Source organism: Blennius ocellaris (assembly GCF_963422515.1).
Source record: "Blennius ocellaris genome assembly, chromosome: 6".
In the NCBI taxonomy this organism is placed as follows: domain Eukaryota; kingdom Metazoa; phylum Chordata; class Actinopteri; order Blenniiformes; family Blenniidae; genus Blennius; species Blennius ocellaris.
The window spans coordinates 13,652,144-13,672,101 of record NC_137655.1 but is presented as its reverse complement, the minus strand read 5'-3'; the positions used below and the strand labels follow the sequence as shown (position 1 = coordinate 13,672,101).

The 19,958-nt window shown below is 41.1% G+C and overlaps 1 protein-coding gene across 1 annotated transcript in view; it reads left to right on the top strand.

Annotated features, from left to right (window-relative positions):
- Positions 1-19,958, top strand: part of LOC308131311 (E3 ubiquitin-protein ligase SH3RF3-like) — a 95,580-nt gene that overhangs the window by 55,329 nt on the left and 20,293 nt on the right. Inside the window, exons 3-6 of the mRNA XM_080498008.1 lie at positions 787-882; positions 7,768-8,076; positions 9,307-9,422; positions 12,079-12,249. Coding sequence (XP_080354134.1) covers positions 787-882; positions 7,768-8,076; positions 9,307-9,422; positions 12,079-12,249 — 692 coding nt within the window. The remainder of the gene's footprint in view (positions 1-786; positions 883-7,767; positions 8,077-9,306; positions 9,423-12,078; positions 12,250-19,958) is intronic.

Below are 19,958 nucleotides of genomic sequence, written 5' to 3'. Positions count from 1 at the left end.
TTTTTAGCTGTTTAGTAGCAGAATTGCTCTCTGCTGTATAAAGTCACACATAGGCCACCTAAGCATCTAATCCCCTAAATTTGATATTAAATGAAATTATTAGAAGACATCGTGAGTCCATATAAGCATACATATAATATTATCTTGTTGACTTGCCTTTGCCGAGTGCATGTCTGTGAGGTTTGGCTGATCAGTGCTGGAAGGCAAAATCTCAACTGCATTGGTATGAAACTTGCAAAGACATGTGGGCCATGAGACTTTGTACCAAGTGTAAGATAGATCCTACAACATGTCACCTGTTTTAATAGTTTAAACCAGAAATCTCCACACAACTTCCATCGACACTACATTTTGGGAAATCGTATGTATTGTATTGTATGTACAGAAATATTACCTGAATGTGGAAAGACTAGAGGATTTGTTTTAAACAATACGCTGTAACATAAGATACTGATATGATTCTCATGTCTTCATGAACTTAAGAGATAAAAGGAGAAATTGGAAAGTTGTGTTTTCATCAGTAGCCAAGAACATCCATGTATTATTGTATTGTTAACATAATTTTTTAGTTGCAATCAAAACATAAACACTTTGATACATAAACACTTTTGATCACATTGACAAAGCATCTTTCATTCATCTGGTTTATCTTGTTTATTTGTAAATCGCAGTCTCAATAAGACACTCGGCTGTTCAAAAGTAAGTACTTTTCTCTTCTTTGTGCAAATGCGGTGAGCCTGGAGTGAAGTGTATGTTTGTAGAGTCATTCATTTTCTCTCTCTACAGGATGAGGTGCTGACAGTAATCAGGCGAGTAGATGAGAACTGGGCAGAAGGCATGCTGGGAGACAAGATTGGCATCTTCCCCATTCTTTATGTGGAGGTAAACTGACACACACACACACACACACACTGTTGAAAACAACAGCAATGTTGCAGAAATCACCTGTCTTACATTTATCTTCATTTATTGTGCTGCTACTTTTGAGAGAAGAGACAGAAAGCATTGTGTTTCCTTTGGGGAATGTATACTCTGGGTATTATGAAAAAAAAAAAAATAATAAAGTAAACATTTTGCTGTATGGACACAATATGCCACAGTGGTTTGGTCATATAATTCATAGTTCATTTAGTTTAATTGTTTTCCCTCGTCATAGAATCCATGTTTCTTATTGTCAAATCCATTCAAACTGAATTGGATTCCGATTCTCTAATTTTACATGACCCTTCATGCCCGTCTTCTGCCACTTTTCCACAAGTTTCGCGCTCGTCTGAGTTTACCAGCAGTGGCAACAAGTGATGTATTGTTTTATTTATTTGATTTTAATAGCTTCAATAAAACAAGTCCTGGGTGGAGGAGTACACTGAGCCTCACTCACAGGTCTGGATGTGCAGAGGAAATTGTTACATCTTCCTCTTCTCCTCAGATTAATGAGGAGTTGTAAAGTCTCCAATAATAAGGATGATTCAAGGTTGGCAAGTGTCCAATAGAGGCGAGAGTGAAGACTCGTTTAGTGTTAGACAATGAAGTCGCTTATAAATGCAAGACAATCGAAAAGGCTCCTTTAGTTCCACCTTCACCACTTACTTAACATGCAACCAGAAATGTGTAATTATCCCCAGAAATGCTAATAATAATTGAAATGTGGTTTTGACTGATGTGGAGTTCTTTTCAAGGGTTTCCTTCACAGTAAAAGGAAAAAAGAAAATGCTTCAAACATTTTACCGTCTTTCATAGTGGCATGCCTGTCAGGAGGGAAATACAGTTTATTTTAATCCCACCGCAACTGAAAAAGCATCATGGACAGTTTATTCTGGATTACTCTTAAGTGTTCTAAGCCGTGGTAAAAACAAAACAAGTAATGGATGAAATATTTGATTCCCTCATTTCTCTTCCCATCGCCACACATTTGCGAGTGCATGATTCTCTTGTGGCCCCGTGGAAAATAAATGATGAAACCTTCACAACTGACAGGAAATTCATTCAAACCAGGAAGTATTTCTTTTTTTTTTGTGGGGGATTGTCAAGACAATAAAACAACCATAAGGTCATACCCCGTGTAGTCGGTGCCTTTTTTCCATTTATATATATATTGTAGTTTATATGAATTTATTATGATAGAGATGAGAGCCAGAGAGACTAATGGAGTGACTCGTCCTCCAGCCTGCTTTATATTACTTTTCTTATTCATGTGTTATCAATAGGGTCTGTGTTCAATAACAAACGCTCATGTATTCCATAAAAATGCATTTGGTCAAGTTCACATCACTATAAGCGTGTGTAGAAAATCATTGTTTTGATTTTTTTTTTTTTTTTTTTTTCATAGCTCTTTCTTTTCCTCACTCTCTCTGGCTGAATTCATGGTTTACTCAGGATCCCTGGACTCTTGGATACACAATAAAATCCCTGAAATTAGCTGGTTGCCTAAATTACTCTCTTAGGTGATTGTGATTAAGCCCATAGAAGGAACAAGGTTGGGACAAACACACACAGACACACAGGGGTTCCCCATTAGATAGAGATGCATCTATAATTTAGACCTCTCCATCACTGTGACACAGTGGGGGTACTGGAGCATGTGTGTTTGTGTGTGTGCACGTGTGCCTGTGTGTGTGTGTGTGTGTGCGTGTGTGTGCTATAAAAAGCTAATGAGAAGGGCTCAGTTGGAACCTTGACTGATCTGGGTGTGAATGTGCCTCAATGTTGTCGATGCTGCAAAGTCTTCATTGTATATTTGAAGAGGGTATACTGACGTACTACTACGTGCTCGCAACACGAATATCCCCAACGCAAGTTCACCTGGGTGTGATTCAGTATAGTCTGCATGGTTTACAGAGAGTTTGCATGGTTTTGTTAAGGTACTCTGGTTCCCCCCCACAATCCTCGATGTGTGTTGGAGGTTAATTGGTGTGAATGAATGTGTGTGTCTGTGCCTGACTGTCTCTTTTTGTTTATCTTGTGATCGACCGGCGACCTGTTCCAACCATAGTCCGCTGGAGAAGATGGATGATGAATGTTGTGGTGGGACAAGGAAATGTCAGCAACTGTCGGAATCATTGTTTACGAGAGGTCTAAGCAGTACACATGGTTCGATAAGCATTCTATCTATTAAGAGGTCGTTCAGACCTTTTGACATGATGGTGTTATCTCTCACTAAATTGTGGCTCTTTTTTATTGAACACCTAAAGACTTATCTATATAAAACTGGTTTGTCTTTGAGCTATTCGAGTTTCCATTATCTATTTTTATCTCATCCTTTAACACAGTATTGATGCATAAATTGTTTTGCTTTTCTTTCACTCCCCATTCAGCGCAGTATGATTATCCACAGAAGTTCCTATATGTCATGTAAATAAACATCCCTGCATTAGTTTTTTTCAGCTTCGTAGAGCTTGAGGTTGCAGGGAGCTGGAGCCGATCCCAGCTGAGATCAGGTGAAAGACAGTGGAGACCCAGGGCGGGTTGGCAGTCTGTTGCAGTGCCAACACAGAGAGATAGACAAGGTCGCGTACCGCCGTTCACACCTGCGGCCAATAGGGTGTCCAAAATTATTATGAGGAGACCAGAATATCCATCCAGTTATTCTTCATCTTTAAAACTTTATACAACGTAGACAGGCTGATGGCAGGACACACCTTGGAGAGGGCAAACACAGAGAGGCACACAACCACACACACCCACACCGGCAGTCAATTTAGAGAGACAAATTCCCCTAATATCCATGTGTTTGCACTGTCAGAAGAAACCTGGATACACAGAGAAAACCAATATATAGATAGATAGAACATGCAAAAAAGAACAAAAAATGAATTCCCCATACCTGGAATCAAACTGGGAATATTGTTGGTTTGAGGCATGAGTACTAAACTCCACACAACCGCATGACCCCAGAGAACATAAGCAATGTTGAAGTAGCACTTCATATGAGGTGTTAATATTATCGCTGTACCCTCCTTACCTATGTGGCATTAAAGAGTGCAACGTATTTCAACATGTTAAATTATAGTAAAGTGTTCATCCACAAACAGGCACATGGACAGATTAAACGAACTGATATATGTTGCACCTGGTTGAAGGAAAAAGGTTTTCGTACCTTGCCCATTAAGGCTCCAGCTTTGCCAGTTAAATGGAGGGCTGCTGTTTTTCGAGCCGGGGCCGCTGGACATCGGATGTGGATCAATAAATGAGAATAAATGAAAGAGAAAACAAGCACAGCATCAGCAGGTCGAAGTTATTCCCACATGCTGGGCCATGCATTTTGAGATAACTCCCAAAGATATGTTTTTCTTGATTCTACTTTTTTTTGTTTTGTTTTGTAAATGCATGTTATAGTTTATAGTCATGTAAGGTTTAAAACGTTGTGCATCAGCATGTCTCGGGTTGGGGAAAAAACTGCTTTCTTGGACTGTATTAGGGTCTCAAGGATTGATGTTGCGTTTGAGTGCATTAATACCTTGAATGAGTTTTGTGATATATAGCATTAAAATTGCTTTTGGGTAGGCGTTCTGAGTGGGTTTGGAGTTGTTAAGTCCGTTTAGGTGTTCTGCAGCAGTGTGATTGTGTCTTCATGCCAATGTGAGGTTGTGGAGTTCATGTTGTCTCAAGTAGCTTCAGGCAGATCTGAAGGCAATTCATATACGTAGATGGGAGATTATTTAGTGTCAGGCTCATTTTGTTGTGTTTCGTTAACTCATCTGGAATGTGTCTGGGTCCTGTAAAAGGCACCACTCGTTTTTTTTTGTTGCCATCTTACCGGTTACTTTATGTATTCCTGCGGAAAGAGGAGGGTTGGCACACACCTGCCACTGGCTATATGCGCATATCAGAGTGTGTGTGTGCAAGTGTAAGCATGTACCTTGCTGGCTTACCCTTTTCGCAGTGCAGATATCAGCTCATCAGTTTGAGTCTCGGTATTCACCTGGAGAGATAAAGCCCCCCCCCCCCCCCAAAAGACATGAAGTACAGTTAGCTCAACACATAATAGATGACCTTGGAGACTTCATTCAACTAAAACCACCGACAAAACTAGAGAATGAAGAACTGTCTCTCCTCTCTCTCTCTCTCTCTCTCTCTTGCTCGCTCACTCGCACGCACACACACACACGCACACACACACACATGCACGTCCTTTACTGCAGCATGACCCAGCAGCTGCAAGCACAGGTGTGACTGTGCGTTTAAATCTGTCACTGACCAGTTGTGTTTGCACACTCTTAACCACAATCCAATGTGCTTAATTGACTCACTGAGTCTGTCTGTATGTTGCTTCGATGACCTTCTGTCTGTGTCCACCAGTCAGCCTCGTGAGAGTAAACCCAGTTATATCTGCAGCATCAATCCATCATGCTCATTAGCATATGATTTGGCTTTGATTAGCATATCTATTAATATGGAAATGCAACATCACCAACTATGAGCCCAGACTGGTGAGTCCATGCACTTTCTCTCTCTTGCTAATACACACTCTCAGAGAGAGAGAGAGAGAGAGAGAGAGAGAACGCCTGACTTTCTCTCCAGGGATTGTTCAGGGGTTTGAGGTTGTGCTAAGCAGACATGATTGCGATGTAAATTTGTTGGAGGGCTGAAACTGATGTTGTTTCTTAATTGGTTAGCTCATGAGCTTGTGTGTGCATGCATTCATGGTCTAAAATATGTTTTCTAAGACAAGGAAGTGTCTGTAATGGTAAAGAATGTGGTGTGTCACCAAGGTGAGGCATATCATATATGGTAACTTAATTAATGAGGATAAACTGGTGTACTGTAGGTGTAATATTTCATTTATTCTGAGCTAACAAGTGTGCAGAGATAATATTACTTCTAAGTTCAGCATTCAACTCATCATGCCAGAAGCAAAAAGCAAAACGTTTTATTACTGACATTCCCGTGTTTATATAGCTTTAACATGAAACCAAGGAGTGTTTCTGTCTGGCTGGTGAAGGGAGCTGAATTGTGCAGCACATAGTTCAGGAACATTTCGAAGCAGTGTGAGCAATGGTGTAAGAAAAATTAATGAACACCAGGTTGCTTTTCATGACTGCCGAGATGAATAATTGGCTGGTACATGAAATATGTGACAATAAAACAACTTCACTGCCTGCTTAAACTGCTCCAAATCTCCATAATTGTCAAAAACACAAATTGCTCACCCAGCTCTCCAACCACAGATGGGTCTTCCATTAACAATCAAAGATGTGCTTACAGCCACAGTGCAGAAAACACATTGGCATAATCAAATTAACTCATATGTGGGCTTTTTCAGCTTTTACAAAATATTGCAACTTGCTGCTGCTTGATTGCATTTCCATAAAGTGTCTTTCCTCAGCTCTTAACAAATTAATATATCTGCTAATAGACATCTTATGACTTTGGTAAACTAAAAGGATTCATGAAAATGTTTTATATTGTGAATTGGCAACCAGTCAAGGTGGTATGTAATATGGACACTATATTTATAACAGAATCAATCAGAATCTTAAAAATGCAATGACTTCTTTAATTTTGCCATTGTTGCTGTTTGCTTTCAAAATCCAGACTCTCGCTCGCTCTCTCTCTCTCTCTCTCTCTCTCTCTCTCTCTCTCTCTCTCTATATATATATATATATATATATATATATATATATATATATATATATATATATATGATGGTAATAGGTGGCTGCATGAAACTCACATTTTTTTTCTTCGACAAATTCTCCTTCTTAGTGATTCTCGTAAAGTCAGTGTTGTCATCTTTTCAATCACTTCCAAAATCTGTAAAACAGAAACACTTGGGTGTCCCACCTGTCTTTTGAATTACTTTCTTCTTTCTTTAGCAGGCGGTTGCATTTTCTCATCTGCCAACTCTTCAAAATATTGTCAACAACTCTTACTAAATCACATTTTTCATCAACGCTTAAAGGTACAGTGGGAGTCACGTTGCCTCGAAGGAGGTGTTCCTTGCTCAGCGGTGTTTCTCCTGCAGGAAAGAATATCGGGGGACGACATCACCACCATATTAAAATCTAGAGCGGTGACCATTAACTCCGCACAGCTAATTATGCTCTGCGCCGGAAGGAATGTTTGTTTCTCAGATAGAGGGACTTATTGGCTAGCCTAGCACTAAAAGTAAATACAAGATTGCAATCATCCAGTCCTGACTTGCAATTAAAGTTGTTGAGGAGCTCAACGAAGATAAAAGCTTCTTTTTCTTTCTTTTGCAGTTCTTGTTAGAGAGACTAAGAAACAAATGTTAAATCTTTCATTCACCCACTTTGTTTTTATAACGAAAACTATATACAGTATATGTATATATACAGTCGTCATACTCATATCTGTTATATGATCATGACTTGATCTCAGCTGTGCATTATATAAAATATAAAGTCACTTATAGCAATTGGTGCCAAGATTTGTAATGCTTTCTTCATAATTTTTTTTTTATTTGCACTGGCATGAAGTCTTGCATATCAATATTATTAAAAAAAAAAGTTATTATTAATTATTATGTTGTTAGTAATTTATCAAAGAGTCAATGTGGCAGCTCATTTTCTTGAATTATCAGTGGCTGTTTAATGTTGGACAAAGAGGAAGAGTCAGTGTGTTCCACACAGGGAGTCCCACCAGACCAGCTGTTCAAAGTGATGATTGGTATGCTGCTGCTCTGAGAAGCTGCCAACAAGAACGAAAAGGCCACACAAATGCACTTGCGCTTGTTGAGGGTGGTATGGTCTTGAATCGCTCAGGACTGAAACCTAACACTTACATCTAACTCTTCCCCTCTCCTCGCAGTTAAACGAAACAGCAAAGCAGTTGATGGAGATTGACAAGCCGATGCCAGCGAACGCACCGGGTCCGAGCTCCGAGCCAGCCCCGCTGGGCCCTTGCTCTCCTGGGCCATCCCCCAGCGCCTCCCCGTCTAATGGAAACGGCTCGGGCCATCGGAGAGGCGAAGGAAAGAAAAACGCTAAGAAGCGCCACTCGTTTACTGCGCTCTCCGTCACCCAGAGAGCGGCTCAGCTCAACAACCGGCACAGCATGGAGATCTCCCACCCAGTCCTCATCAGCTCCTCCGACCCCCGAGCCGCTGCACGCATCCAGGTACACGCCAGCACTGTGGCCGTAAGATGTCGCGGCGGTCATATTTTGTATTTGAGAAGCGGTAAATGTTTTGTGCTCGACAGAATTGATTTTAGCTCTGCCTTGTTTGAAGTAGGGGCGCATGGTCTTTATGAGTATGCAGGGCTTGTTCTAAAAACAATCATCTCTACGAACAACATTATTTAGAACTCATTTTCCAGCTAGTTTGTTAAAAAAAATTATATCTTACTAACTTTCACACTTTTTGTATTCCTACACATATAATAGATATAATTTACTTTGCACCCTTTTGCTGCCACATAAAAAGGCACGGACCACGGTGGAGAGCTGGAAAATAAGTTCTACTCAATAATGCTGATATAAACCTGTGTCTCATAAGACTGGGTCATCTTAATGTAGAAGTGATTCAATTTGGAAAGATTCAAACAAAATGAAGACTGGTAAAGCAAAACATGAGCTTGGATACCCGGTGCCTTATGACAATAATACAGCCACCTTCAAAAGTAAAGGAAGGCATGCACACTTGGTATCTTCAGTTTCATAATCTTTCATCAATAACAAAAGGACCATGTGTTGCCCCCAGGCAGTACAATGCCAGATCTGCTCTAGGTTATAAGGGTTTACTTATATATTGCTAACCACTCTGTTTACCAAGTTTGCATATGTATTCATTTGTTTCATATATGATCATGAAAAGCACCAAATTCTCAAATTTCAAGGTTTATATGAAGATTTGTATTGGGAATCTAAAAAAATCTTATGTCCTGCCTAGTTACATTTCTGCTCTGAAAATAATTAGTATAAGTTGGATCTCTAAGTGAAGGTCATAACACTGATGCAGGTGAAACACATCTACGGTTCAGCAATGCAAGTTAATTTATTGCCACTCATTATTTTAGTGATTAACCGCTAAGCTCACACACCTCAAGCCGGAGTTCACTACGGTCAATATTTTCCACAAGATTTCATCATCATATTCCCCAGTAATCCCCTTCCACATAAATAAAATCATCCTTCTTCTTGATAGCTGTCGACTGGAGGCACATTGCTTTTACACCTATTGCTTCTGGTTGCATTGAAACCTGGGTTCAGTGTGTGTTTAGCTGTCTCTGAACGATACCCAGGACGCATACTGAAAAGCTGAAAAAGACTGCAGGCGCATATGATAAATAGTTATTTATGTAAAATTGGATTCACTCAGTCTGTCTGTTTTTCTTTGTGGCTCCTCAGGATGCGTCACCACCTGGTCCCTCTCCCTCTTCGGTAGGGGTGCTGGTGCCCCCCAAAGTGGCATCCATAACCTCTGAGCTGCTGGCCCATGCCAAGGTGCAGCTGCCACTCAACATGTGAGTACACCTCGGTGCTGTCAGCTCACCCACACGCAACCTTTTTTGTTTTGTTTTCAAGCCCCCCCCCCCCCTTCCCGTGCTTTCTGTTTATCAACACAACAGATATGTGCATCACATCCAAGTGTGATTTCCAAGCTTGCTTCCTGGCAGTGGTAAAAATATTTCCTGTGCTGTGCCCAGAGATGTTGGCCACGTTCCACCACCTCTGCAAGTACATTTACTCCTCCACTGGTCAAGGATGAAATCCCCCTCAGAAAGGAAAAATAGAGTTACACACCGTAGAGCGAGTTGTGTGATGCTTACAATCACGTTGCATAACAAGGCTTTCCAACTGCATTGCCATAGCCCATTAAATGCATTTTATTGTACATCCATCATATGTGGCCCTGAATAGATCTAGAGGTTTGGAAAGCATGCAGACAAAAAAAAAAAGTCATTTTATTGTTACATAAAATGAGCATGCATTGAACAAAGTACCCCTGCAGATAGTGAAGACTAAAACTTCATTACGAAGTTCACATTATCTGGATTAGGAGTCATCGAATGACCTGACACACAATCACAAAAAACACACGAAATTCTTGTCTAAATGCAAATGCCAAGTCTCCTCCAGATGGCTGATTCCACGCCAGTGTTGACCAAGTCTGTCCTCTAATTTACCTCATAATTAACCGACAAGGTATTTGCTGGGAAGGAACCAGCATCTTCAAGGTGATTGTTTGTAGCTCTGTGAGTGGACCAGATCGAGCATTGGACCTTGAGAGTGAGGATATTTTCGGGAAGTGAGTTAGTTCAGACCTCTGTACCTTTTCCAAGGTTACAATTAGATTTGTGGTTTAGGTGAGGGATGAGGAACCATGGTTTGCCAAGAGAGTCTTAATGAGTCGAGGTGTGTGTGTGTGTGTGTGTGTGTGTGTGTGTGTGTGTGTGTGTGTGTGTGTGTGTGTGTGTGTGTGTGTGTGTGTGTGTGTGTGTGTGTGTGTGTGTGTGTGTGTGTGTGTGTGTGTGTGTGTGTTGTTTACAAATAACTAATATCCATTTTATCCATGTTAGACAAATACAGCAGCCATGTCAATATCAATATTGTCACCTTTCAAGTAGCCTTAGAGGTCCATGCATGTAAACACACACACACACACACACACACACACACACACACACACACACACACACACACACACACACACACACACACACACACGTCCGGAGTGAGTTCATCCTGCTGATGAGGTCGGACGTTTTCATCTTGACCTGGTGACTACTCCTGTTGCCATGGGGAGATGGGGAGACAGTCCCCTTATCTGTTACCATGGTAACGGGGTAGGCAGCGCATATAGCGCTTGTTTACTCTGTGGTCTTATCGTCTTCCGTCGGTTTCCTGGCACGTCATACTATGAATGTCTCGCTGCGACAGGACAAGAAACTCATCTATATGTAAACGTTCAACATATAGCCATATACAGTGTCGTGGCCACAATCTGCTTGTAAGCAGGTAAACGAGTACACATTGATCAGGCACCAATCCACAGCATGGAAGCGGGAAAATCGATCACTCTGCATAGAGCACTCCAATTATTATCCCAGAGAGAAATGAAAGGAATAACCATTTGGGATTTCAAAGAATGAGAATATTCAAGATGACCGCATGATAAAAGCAATAATACCTTCAGATGTGAATTACTCTTTCTGAATTTAATAATTTTCAATAATGAACCCTATAAATCTGGTTAAAATGCTGATATGGTTTAGCATATAAATATTATGCAGTCTATCAAACACATGATGACCCTGTTTGAAGAGCAAAAAACAGAGGATTAATATCCTAAGAGACCTTCCTGTTTTCTTTTAGGGCATTGATTAAAAATGAAAAAAAGAAGAATATATTTTCAGATACTGTAAGTTACCTGGAAAATCCCTTAAAATATTCTACATCCTTCTAAGATCTTAAGAGTTGGAAGGTTGGGAGTTTTTACTGGTTCTTGTGTGTTTGACATTTTACAGGATTTTACAATTCATGATGCCCGTATCATTGATGTTGTCGCTTCTCACATAAACAAACATGAAACATATGGTGGGAGGACCAACCAACTCAGTCTGAGTCTTTGACCTGACAAAGATCTTGCTGTAAAAGATGCTGATGGTTAAATAAAGGGAGTAGGTGGAGCGTCAATAGTATGTGGGCTCCTATCCTTTCATCTGCTGCACATTACAGTGAAAAACATCAAATAAAAGGATGAAATAGGGCTTTTAGCGTCACGCTGGCAACATTTTCTTTTAGATGAGATAAACAGGATAATTGTAGCTTGTTCTTGACGAGAAAAGACTAAATTACATCATGAGTCTTTTACTTGATACCGCAAAACATGTAATGCTCTTCTGCTTCATAACACAATCAACAAAGTTTCTGCCAGTGCTGTGGAAACATTCATGTGATTTCTCGCTGCAGTCGTTCATTTCGCTTTGTTTTGTGCTCTGCTAACACACACCACAGTGCATTAGGGGTAATCCGCATGCATGCCTCCAGAATGAAGACACCCAGTGGGAGATAATCAGCGTTTGGTGAACAGTTGCTGAATAATTTCTGCCGGCTTAAACGTTTCTTTTACTATCACATTACTCACTTTAAATTTCTGCGTTGCCTTTGTTCCCCCAGATACCTGGCTCTGTACGCCTACAAGCCCCAGAAGGCTGATGAGCTGGAACTTAGGAAAGGGGAGATGTATCGGGTGACAGAGAAATGTCAAGACGGATGGTTCAAAGGCACCTCGCTCAGAACTGCTGCCTCCGGCGTCTTCCCAGGAAACTATGTCACTCCTGTGTCCAGGTCAGTGAGCTCAGCCGTGCCAATGCTGCGCAATATTGCAGTGAGGGGATGTGATTCAGAGAGCAGATACAGTCAGACAGGTTCTTCAGTTCGTGTTAATGAGACTTAACCTCTATATCAGTCAACAAGCCAAAATTTGTAGATTGTGCTTTTTATGTTGTCTTCTCCACTGACAATGAAAATTGAAGGAATTACTAGAATATGGAGGGGAAAAAAGTATTTTTGCAACAGGTGTTTGCAGTGTTTCTCAAATAGCATAAACACAGTAGAGTTGAATAGTTGAACCTTGTTGCTCTTGCAGAACATTTTCTATTCCAGGTTCATGTGATTATCTTGAAACTATGAATAGATGCGTTTGAACATGAGCACATGCACAGAAGCCTACTGCACACCTACTGGCCCAGTAGGCCAGATTTACTATAGTATTTTTGTACATAATATCTTGTATCTAACAGACAGTAGTGCTCAATAATGTCTCGATAAACTTTAAGGGGGCTTTTGCAATGCCACTATAAACAATGTTTATACTGACTACTCAAGTCTTAAAGCTAAAATATCATGCACATATGAAAAATCTATAAGAAGTTCAAGTTTCCTACTGTACTACAAGTCTGCCATCCTGTTAAGATTTTCACTTGGTTCAACACTTGGTTGATTTGAACGTACGTATCCAGCAGTGTAGTCAAGCCCCTAATTTTGTCTCGCACAAAAAGCTGCCCTGGCACTAACACAAAATCAGTTGTTGTAAATTACATTGTAATTTCTTTTTGAGGTCATTTTTTGGCTGCATCAGAACTTGAATACAGATCAGACTGAACAGTGCAATTTTGTAGGTATTATGGCATGTAATTGCATGTGTGGTTCTGCCTGGCCATACAGCCTCTTGTCACACAAGAATGCCCTGAAAGCCATTTTGGGGATTTTAGAAGGAGGGAGTGCAGTCACCGGATACTTTGTTTTCCATGTTGATGATATATTCTTCCAGCTTCAGCATCTAATGCACACTATGGCTTCACAGTCTAATGAAACCCATTGGTCACACTCGTGAATGTACCATAAACATAGTCTCTGGATGTGTTAAAAAACATTCAAGGACTTCCGGTGAGCGAGTGGAATGGAGTAGACGTGGACTGGATCTCGCTCCTGTGGCTCTTCTCATTTACCCTTCTAAACAACCCCTATCTTCAATAAAAGTATAATGTAAGTGGATGGTAACGTTGTTGCAGTATCCAGCGTAAATATGGCATCGAAGGCGAACAGACAAGGGAAGAAGGACACAACTACTAAAACAGACCCCTCCGAATCCAGTGGAGCCGATATTAGCATGGCCTCGATAGCATCCCTTCTTGAGGAGCATAAGGCTGCCATTCTCACGGAAATAAGGGCGACATTTGCGACTTTTGAGACTAAGCTTGGTCGCATTGAGGCTGCTGTAACGGAACAAACCCAACAAATAAATATGTTGGAGTCGAATTCTGCCCTACATGACGAGCGCCTCGAGGCTCTGGAGTCACAGTTCACCACGTTACGGGATAGCAATGCTAAGCTACAGGCTAAAGTCACTGACCTGGAGTCACGTAGCCGCCGTAATAATGTCCGAATTGTCGGTATTCCGGAATCCATTGAGGGGCCCCGGCCGTCTACCTTCTTTGCTGAACTGCTTGCTGAGGTTCTGGGACCCGATATCCTTCCCGCACCACCCGAACTGGACCGTGCGCATAGAGCGCTAACTGCAAAGCCTAAACCGGGGGAAAGGCCGAGGCCCGTCATTGTGCGGCTGCACCGCTACCAGCAGAAGGACAAAATTATACGGGAGGCCAGGACCAGGAGAGGCAAACTACAATATCAGGGATCGCCGATTGCCATCTACGAGGATTACGCTCCGGAGATAATGGAACAGCGCAGCAGGTACCGTGAGGTGCTTTCGGAACTTTATAAACTCGGCCTGAAACCAGCTTTGCTCTTCCCTGCTCGGCTAACCATTACGACCACGGAGGGGGGTAAGAAGAGGCTTTCCTCAGTCGAGGAAGCGAAACAATTCATCGCTTCCTTTCGTCCCGATAATGATTGACTTTATTTTATTTACCTCTTACGAAGTGTTGCGTTTGCTGTGCCTTATTTACTTAATGTAATGACTGGGTTGCTACACTGATGTTAAGCCTGATGCGGATAACACTCTGACGGAGGTGGCAACCCTTCATGACTGAGGTAACACTGTTACTCGTTCTGTTCCAGCAGCGTGTGAGTTTACGCATTTTATATTATATAATTATATTTTTTATTTTCTCTCTCAGGGACCTGTTTTGTTTATTACGTTGGGGATTATTTAGACTTTTACAATCCCTGTTTACAGCTTTAAATACTGTTTACGTTGGCCTTTTGTTCAACTTATCTTGTTATTTTTCATGTTATTGTTATTCATGTTACCCAGTTCAGTGACAATGTTATATGATTCCTCTTATATATATATATATTTACTTATTTATTATTATTTTCTTACTTTTCCCCTTACATCTACGTTTTGATAGCTATTAATGTTAAAACTGAATACTTCAATCATTATTTGGTCTTTTTTGTCTTAAGTTTTTATTTTTTTCTTCTTCTTTTTCATCAATGTCCCACATACTAGTTTATTGTATTTTAAAGGGGCTTTGTTTAGCTATTGTTTTGTTTTTTCTATAATCAGGTAAGCGAGATCTTAGATTCGTCAGATGCCTGGAAGTCTTGAGCTATGTGGCTCAGATATGGTTTGTATGGAGATTTGAGTGTTGATTTGGCCATAATCAGGAGTGTGAGCGTTTGTATGTCTTTTTTCAGTTTGTTGTTGTGTTTTTTTGTTTGTTTGTTGTTGTTTTTATTTTTTATTTTTTTTATTTTTATTTTTTTTTCACATCCTTCTCAGAAGTGGAACAACAGAGAGCACCTCATTACTATTATCTTTAGTCTATCTCCATGACTCAGCCGGGTGACGGACTTCGCTTGATTTCCTGGAACACAAAAGGCATGAACAGGCCGACCAAAATAAATAAGGTACTGACACGTATAAGAGAACTTAAAGGAGACATTATTTTTCTACAGGAAACCCACCTCAAATCATCGGAGGTCTCCCGGGCCAAAAGGTCTTGGATGAGTCACATATTTCACTCAAGGTTTTCGGATAGGTCGAGGGGCGCGGCTATCATTATCTCTAAAAATGTCATGTTTGATCATTCTTCAACTATTTCTGACACAGATGGACGCTATGTTATTGTGACAGGCACACTACAGAACCTCCCAGTTATTCTGGCTTGTATCTATGCACCAACTTGGGATGATGATAAATTCTTTCCTATCTTTTTTTCTAAAATCCCTAATTTAGACAACCACCATTTACTGATTGGAGGTGACTTCAACTTAGTTCAGAATGTCAGTTTAGACAAATCCCACCCTGGCAACCTTTCACTCTCTAAAGCAGCCAGCATGCTAAAATTCCACATGACACAGCTAGGTCTCTCAGACCCCTGGAGATTTAGGAATCCTGACATTAAAATGTACTCTTTCTTCTCACATGTTCATCATACCTTCTCCAGGATAGACTTTTTTCTAATGGACAATAAACTATTGCACCAGATCAGGGCCTGTGAATATCATCCTATAGCAGTGTCTGACCATGCTCCTATCTCCTTAGACATTTATTTTCCCACTCCCAGACTCTCCCCAGGGCCCTGGATATTTCCCTCACAGAATTTGGCTGATAAAGAGTTTAAACATTTTATGGGTGAGCAAATTAAGTCTTACCTTGAGTTCAATGATACAACTGATGTCTCCGATGCAACGCTTTGGGAGGCCCTTAAGGCTGTAATCCGAGGCCAGACAATCTCCTACATTGCTCGGTTGAGAAGGGGTGAGAGGGCAAGATTGCAGGCGATTGAGGTCGAGTTAGCGAATATTGATATGCTTTACGCATCTTCCCCCACCCCAGACATGTACAATAAACGTGTTTTATTGCAGGCAGAATATGATATATTGACCTCACATAGGGCAGAAAAACAGCTGAGGCAAACAAAACAACTGTTTTTTGAGCATGGTGACAGGGCAGGGAAGCTTCTGGCACACCAGGCTAGAGCTGTGGAGGCCTCCAGGCTGATAACTAAAATCACGGCGTCCTCTGGGACTGTGGTGTGCGACCCAATTGATATCAACTTAGCTTTCCATGAATATTACTCCAAACTTTATACTTCTGAATGCAGTTCTGGTCTGTCTCTGTCTTCTAGCCCTCTCTCATTACTTAATTACCCTAAAATTGACAACTCCGTGGCGGAAGAAATGGGTCGTGCCATCTCCCCCTTAGAGATTCAAACTGCCATTCAATCGATGCAGAGTGGAAAGTCACCAGGCCCAGATGGCTTTGGGTCCGAATTCTATAAAGCCTTTTCTACCCTGCTCGTCCCAATACTAACCAGAGTTTATAATGATTCTTTTTTCACAGGTAAATTACCCGACACCTTTTCACAAGCTTCAATATCACTACTGCTTAAAAAAGATAAGAACCCAATTTGCTGTGGCAGCTATAGGCCAATTTCTTTGTTAAATGTTGATCTAAAAATACTTTCCAAAATTTTAGCTATTCGTCTCCAGCGGGTGATGACAACGGTCATCTCACCTGATCAGACGGGTTTCATTCAGGGCAGACACTCTTACTCTAACACCAGGAGGCTTTTCAATGTTCTGTATACAACCCCATCACACTCTCCAGAGGTAATTGTATCACTAGATGCAGAGAAAGCCTTCGATAGGGTGGAGTGGAAATATCTGTTCTATATTTTGGATAAATTCGGGTTCCATCCAAACTTTATCTCCTGGGTCCGGCTTCTCTACACATCCCCATGTGCATCTGTTCGAACTAACAGTACCCTGTCTCGACCTTTCCTGCTTCAGCGAGGAACACGCCAGGGGTGCCCTCTCTCTCCCCTGTTATTTAACTTAGCCATAGAGCCCTTAGCCATCTGGCTTCGTAGCGATGCCAAATTTGAAGGTATTATACGACATGGCCTGACACATAAACTGTCACTATATGCAGACGATCTCCTTTTATACGTCTCCAACCCTCTTTCGTCCCTTCGCGCAATACTTGACATTTTAAATCAATTTGGCCAGCTATCAGGCTATAAACTCAATTTACAAAAGAGTGAACTTCTCCCTGTTAATGCTTCAGCCAGAGCCCTCTCACTGACAGCCTTTCCTTTTAAAATAGCTTTGGACGGCCTCAAATATTTAGGAATATTCATTTCCACTTCTTTTAAAAGCCTTTTTATTAAGAATTTTCAACCACAGCTTGAGAGGTGCAAACTAGATATCTCCCGGTGGGCTTCACTCCCCTTGTCAGTCGCCGGTCGCATCAATCTGATTAAAATGGTAGCGCTACCAAAATTTTTGTACCTCTTTCAACATGTCCCTCTCCTGATTAACAAAGCCTTTTTTACTAAGTTGGATCAAATGTTCGGTGCCTTTATTTGGGATGGCGGGCCCGCTCGTATTAAGAGATTGACACTCCAGTTAGCTAAATCAGAAGGTGGCTTTGCCCTGCCAAATTTCCGCACATTTTATTGGGCCTGTAATATTGTGAAGCTGCCATATTGGTTGAGCTATCATTCCGCTCTTGATTCCCCAGTATGGGTCCAAATGGAAGTTTCTTCACTCAGGTACTCCCCTGCGTCTGTGATCTGCTCACAACTCCCCACCCCAACCTCCCACAGTACTGACAACCCAGTGGTTTTACACACCATTAAGATCTGGCTCCAATTTCGCAAACATTACGGCCTGCACAGAGCCTCGCTGCATGTACCTATTCTGAATAACTCTTCATTCCCTCCTTCTCTTACAGACTCTGCTTACCGTGTCTGGTCGACTAAGGGCCTTGTAACCCTTGACAATTTGTATGAAGGTGGGATCTTCCTTTCATTTTCTTCACTCTCCGCTAAATTTAACTTACCCAGTAGCCATCTTTTTCGTTATTTCCAGATTAGACATTTTGTGCAGGGGCTGTTCCCTCATTTCCCCAATCGTCCCCCCGAATCTGGAATTGACCAGTTTATTCTACTCTCACCAAACCATAGGCGAATCATCTCAGTTGTTTCAGGTAGAATCGATTCTCTGAACCCTTCACCTGTAATCTCTCTTAGAGAGTCCTGGGGATGTGATCTGGGTATCTCTATTTCAACTGAGCAATGGAATAAGATTCTCCACCTAACGCACTCCTCGTCCATCTGTGCCAGACATGGCTTATTGCAATGTAAGGTTCTTCATAAAGCACACTACACCAATGAGAAACTGGCTAAGATATTCCCAGGTAAAAGCAGTGCATGCAATAGATGCAACCAAACCCCAGCCAACCATGTGCATATGTTTTGGACCTGTCCTGGGTTGACCAAATTTTGGTCTGACATATTTGAGACCCTTAGCCAAATTCTTGCTACCCCTGTTCTCCCTGATCCACTGACTGCTCTTTTTGGCCTGTCTCAGTCTCCTGACTTGTCTTCTGCAGCAAAACATCTTGTAGCTTTTACTACTCTCCTGGCCCGACGGGCCATTCTTCTTAAATGGAAGCAAGCCGCCCCTCCTTTACACATTAGGTGGGTCCGGGAGGTCTTAGCCTGTGTCCGTCTTGAGAAGCTCCGATATTCTTTGAAGGGATCTCTCGGAACCTTTCGGGAGATCTGGAATCCCCTGCTGAGTCATGTGAAAAATATTGACCTAAACCCTGTAGTTAGCAATGTGACCTCTTGAGATGTCTCTCTCTCCGTTCCTTTTACCATTATTATTATTATTGTTAATTTGTTTTTACTTTATTTTATTACTATTTTTGTTTATTTATTTTTATTATTTTTATTTTATTTTATTTTATTTTATTTATTTATTTAATTTTTTTTATTGTCTAAGATTGTGTGTGTGTGTATGTATGTGTGCGCGTTATGTTGTGCTGTGTCGATTTCTGTTGGCCAATACCGGGTGGGCTGGGGGGTGGTGGGTTAAACTAAAGACACTTTACCTTATTTTATAGACATTATGTCAAGCTGTCAGTGTTTTGCCTACTCCTATGTACCCTTTTATCTTTATTCCTGTAACTGTTTGGCACTGATTGTAAATTGTTGTTTTTTTATCCCCCGTTTCTTTCTCTCCTTGTTGTGATGCTTAGAATTTGTCTGTTGAAAAACCTAATAAAAAAAATTGTGAAAAAAAAAAAAAACATTCAAAATGTTTTGTGTTGAGCGGAAACAAATGTGTGAAGCCCACTGTATCGGGTCCAAGTTACACTGGATTCAATTTGTAGAAAAACTTCATTTCAGTACAGTTCACAATAACACAGACTCCACCTGTTCTCACCCGCACCCTCATTATGGATCATTGTCATTGTTGTCACGGCAATAGTTCTCATCATTGCTGTTACTTTTGACATCCTAAACACATTTACGCCTCGGTGTTGGATGCAAACAAAACAAAAAAAGAGTGCGCTGAAATATTCTGCGATTTAATTACCCTCATTATTCCTGCATGCATGAAGACATTTGCAGTCGCTGTTCATCTAATCTGTATTCTGCTCCATGATGCACTCACAGAAAATGAGAGGCAAAAAAAATAAAAGCAAGGCAGAATTACAAAAAAGAGAGAGGCCGAAACTGAAAGAGAGATAGAATGGTGATGAGCGGATGCACAGCATGAGCATGTAATGT